Genomic DNA, 2,883 nt, shown 5'->3' with positions numbered 1-2,883 from the left:
AGAGTCGTCGAGCTCCCTTGCTACGGCGCCGCGCACGTGCTTTGAATGTCGCTCGGTAGACCCATCGAGCGCAGCTTCGACGGGTTCACGACCAGCGTCATGCCCATGCCGGTGGCCATGTCCCATTCAATGTGGCAGTGGAAGAGCCAGACACCAGGGTTGTCAAGCACGACGCGCAAGATGGTCCAGCCGGGCTGCACGCACTCGCCGCGGAAAGAGTCGCAGGCGGCGACGGCGACCGTGTCCCGCTTCATGGGCGCTTCAAATGCATTGAGCGATTCCATACTGGGAAGATGCGCCAAGTTGGTGCCGTGCGCCATGACCCAGAACGCGTGGCCGTGCATGTGGAACGGGTGCTCGCCCTGGTTGTAGTTGATGACCAGAATCTGGACACTGGTGCGACTCTGGTGCAGCACGAGCGGGTGGATCTCCGCAGGCAGCGGGTCACCGTTCATCACCGAAAAGAGCGTTGGCGTGGTTGTTGTGTACCGGTACGGAAACGCCGGTCCGTCATCGATGGCGACGTGGGGCCCGGATACGTTGGTCGTGTCGTTCTTCTGGATGCGAATGGTAAAGTTGAACGCGAGCTCGGGCACGGGCGGCACCTCCTTTAGCAGCGGCACCAAATGCAAGTCGTCCAAGTCGATGCGATCTGTCATCGTGACATCGTCGCGTGGCGCGTCGTCGGTCGCGTTGCTGTAGGACCAGAGAGCCTTGCCGTAAATGTCTTGGCCGGTTGGCGGCACGAGAAAGAAGAGCGGCGCCACGTTGTTCATTGTGGCGCGGAGCCAGAAGGTGCCGTCACGTGACGCGTTGGTGCGCACGATGACGTCGTAGCGCTGGGCGACGTTGATACGCAGGTGCGTCACGGTTCTCGGCTCCACGTCGATGCCGTCGACGCTCACGACGGTCATCGAATGGCCGTCCAAGCTCACGTTGAAGCCCGCGAACGCAGCCGTGTTGATGAGGCGAAGCCGGTACGACGCATTGCGGCGCACGTGAAAAGTGGTGTACGCTGCTTGTGGCACACACGCTCCAACCGCAAACGAGCAGTTGAAGCGCCCTCGTCCGTTTACGAGCGCAGCGTCGGGAATGATGTCGACGGGGCGGTTGATGTCGAGACTCGGCGACTAGACGACCTGCAGTGTGAGAGCCCCATGTAAAAACGATCATTTGTACGTTGATGGCCGCAACAATGTCGGCGCCTTGGCGGTGGTACCAGTCACTGAGCTGCACGATCAGCTCTTCGTCGGATGCCACCGGTGGCGTCGCGATCGGGTCGATGATCATGGGCCCGCGGAGACCATCAATGTACTGAGGTCCGTGGTGCGAGTGCCACCAGTACGTGCCAGATTGCTACATGGTGGTGGTTGAAAATGGCGGATACAGCAGGACATCGCTCGTAGTTACCTCGAGCTTGACCGCGTAGGTGAGGCGGCCGCCAGCCGGGATCGGACACTGCGTGACGTGCGACGCGCCGTCGTACGCGTTGCTGTGGTTCTGGAAGATGCCGTGCCAATGGATCGTCGTCGGCTCGTCCAGCTCGTTGAGCACATGGACCACGAGGCGCTGGCCCTCGCGCGCGCGGATGACAAAGTCCCAGCCAAAGCCGCCGTTGACACCAATCATGCTGCGGTTGACGCCGTCGGGTGCGCCGACAATTCGGTGGAGACGCATCGTGTACGTTACGGTATTGTTGCGGCTATCATCGCGCACCGGCGAGCTGCTCGACGATGTGAGCGCGTTCATCGACGCGACAAAGGCGGCAATGAAGAGGGCGAGCACCACAAGCAATCCGAGCTCCTTGGAGGCCGCCATGCGCATGGAAAAGCAAATGATAAAGTGGGTCGTTTGAAATCAAGGATCGACAAGGCAGGTGTTTGATCAAAGAGCTTTTTTTCAGTGCGCTTCCCTGATGATGCCCGAGGATCGCTCCGGGCGTCATTATAGGACCTACATTCTCGGCCAACGAAGCTCCAGGGACAAAGCGCACAGCACCTTTCCTGTCCATGCTTGTTGGACACGGTGTGAAGGCGCCTCGCTGGTGGAGACCATTCTCATAGTCTTCGCCGCCAACATGCCCATGTCCAAGCCCGTGGCGCTCACAGCGCTCGTCGTCTTTGTGGTGCTGGCCGTGGTGCTGACGTTCGCCGTGCTTGCGTGGCAAGTCCAAGCGCCGAAAGCCAACGACCGCCGTGCGAATGCTCGCTTTAACGCCGCCACAACATCTCCGCCCCGAGCCTTGCTTCGTCAGTAGCTTGCAGCCATTCGAGTGCAGGCGGCAACCGTCGAGCATGTTGAAGTTGGTGCCAACACGCAGAATAAAATAATCTGCAAAATGAATTCGTCGACGTTAGCCACGAAATGGCATATAATTTTCAAGAAAGATCGCAACCCGCCCAGTCAGCAGCCGCAGCATCATGGGGTTCCGCGCGCTCGTCCTTCGCCTCGCGTTCGCCGTAGCCAACGCAGCGGCCAAAGACGCAAGCGGGTTTGGCCTGGCGCAGCACGCAGTCATTTTTGGGTACACACTGTACGATGCGCCATGGAGCTCACATGGCGTTCGACAGGCTCGACGGGCTCGACGTGCGCTGCCTCCATCAAGCCCTCGACAACGGCCTCGCGCCTCACATGCACTACCTGCGCTCGCACGGCGTGTACACGGACAACGCCCGCAACAACCGCCCGGCGGTGAGCTTGCCCAACTGGGCCACGATCTTTTACGGGGCGAGTGTCATGTTTCACGGCGTCACGAGCAATGCGTGGAGCTACTGCGCGCCCTCGAATCTCTCGGTGGGCATCCCGTCGATCTTGCCACCGTGCGTTGTGTACCCTGACCTCTTCTCGGTCACGAAGCAGCAGCACCCGGACGCGCGCACCGCC

General features: G+C 60.6%; 2 protein-coding genes across 2 annotated transcripts; one reads left to right on the top strand and one right to left on the bottom strand.

The window, feature by feature from the left end:
• Positions 1 to 20: 20 nt before the first annotated feature.
• On the bottom strand, positions 21 to 1,818 carry SPRG_18010 (hypothetical protein; the record flags this gene model as incomplete). Its single annotated transcript, XM_012357436.1, has 3 exons — positions 21 to 1,130; positions 1,180 to 1,356; positions 1,411 to 1,818. 3 exons carry the CDS (start codon positions 1,816 to 1,818, stop codon positions 21 to 23), a joined length of 1,695 nt encoding a protein of 564 aa, XP_012212826.1.
• A 265-nt stretch (positions 1,819 to 2,083) lies between these two features.
• Positions 2,084 to 2,847, top strand: SPRG_18008 (hypothetical protein; the record flags this gene model as incomplete). The annotated part of the gene is made up of 3 exons (XM_012357435.1): positions 2,084 to 2,195; positions 2,404 to 2,524; positions 2,571 to 2,847. Coding segments are annotated over 3 exons (510 nt in total), but the record flags the coding sequence as incomplete, so codon positions are not given.
• Positions 2,848 to 2,883: the final 36 nt, after the last annotated feature.

The sequence above is a fragment of the Saprolegnia parasitica genome (assembly GCF_000151545.1).
Source record: "Saprolegnia parasitica CBS 223.65 unplaced genomic scaffold supercont2.917, whole genome shotgun sequence".
NCBI lineage: Eukaryota > Oomycota > Saprolegniomycetes > Saprolegniales > Saprolegniaceae > Saprolegnia > Saprolegnia parasitica.
This window is presented reverse-complemented; position numbering and strand designations above follow the sequence as displayed.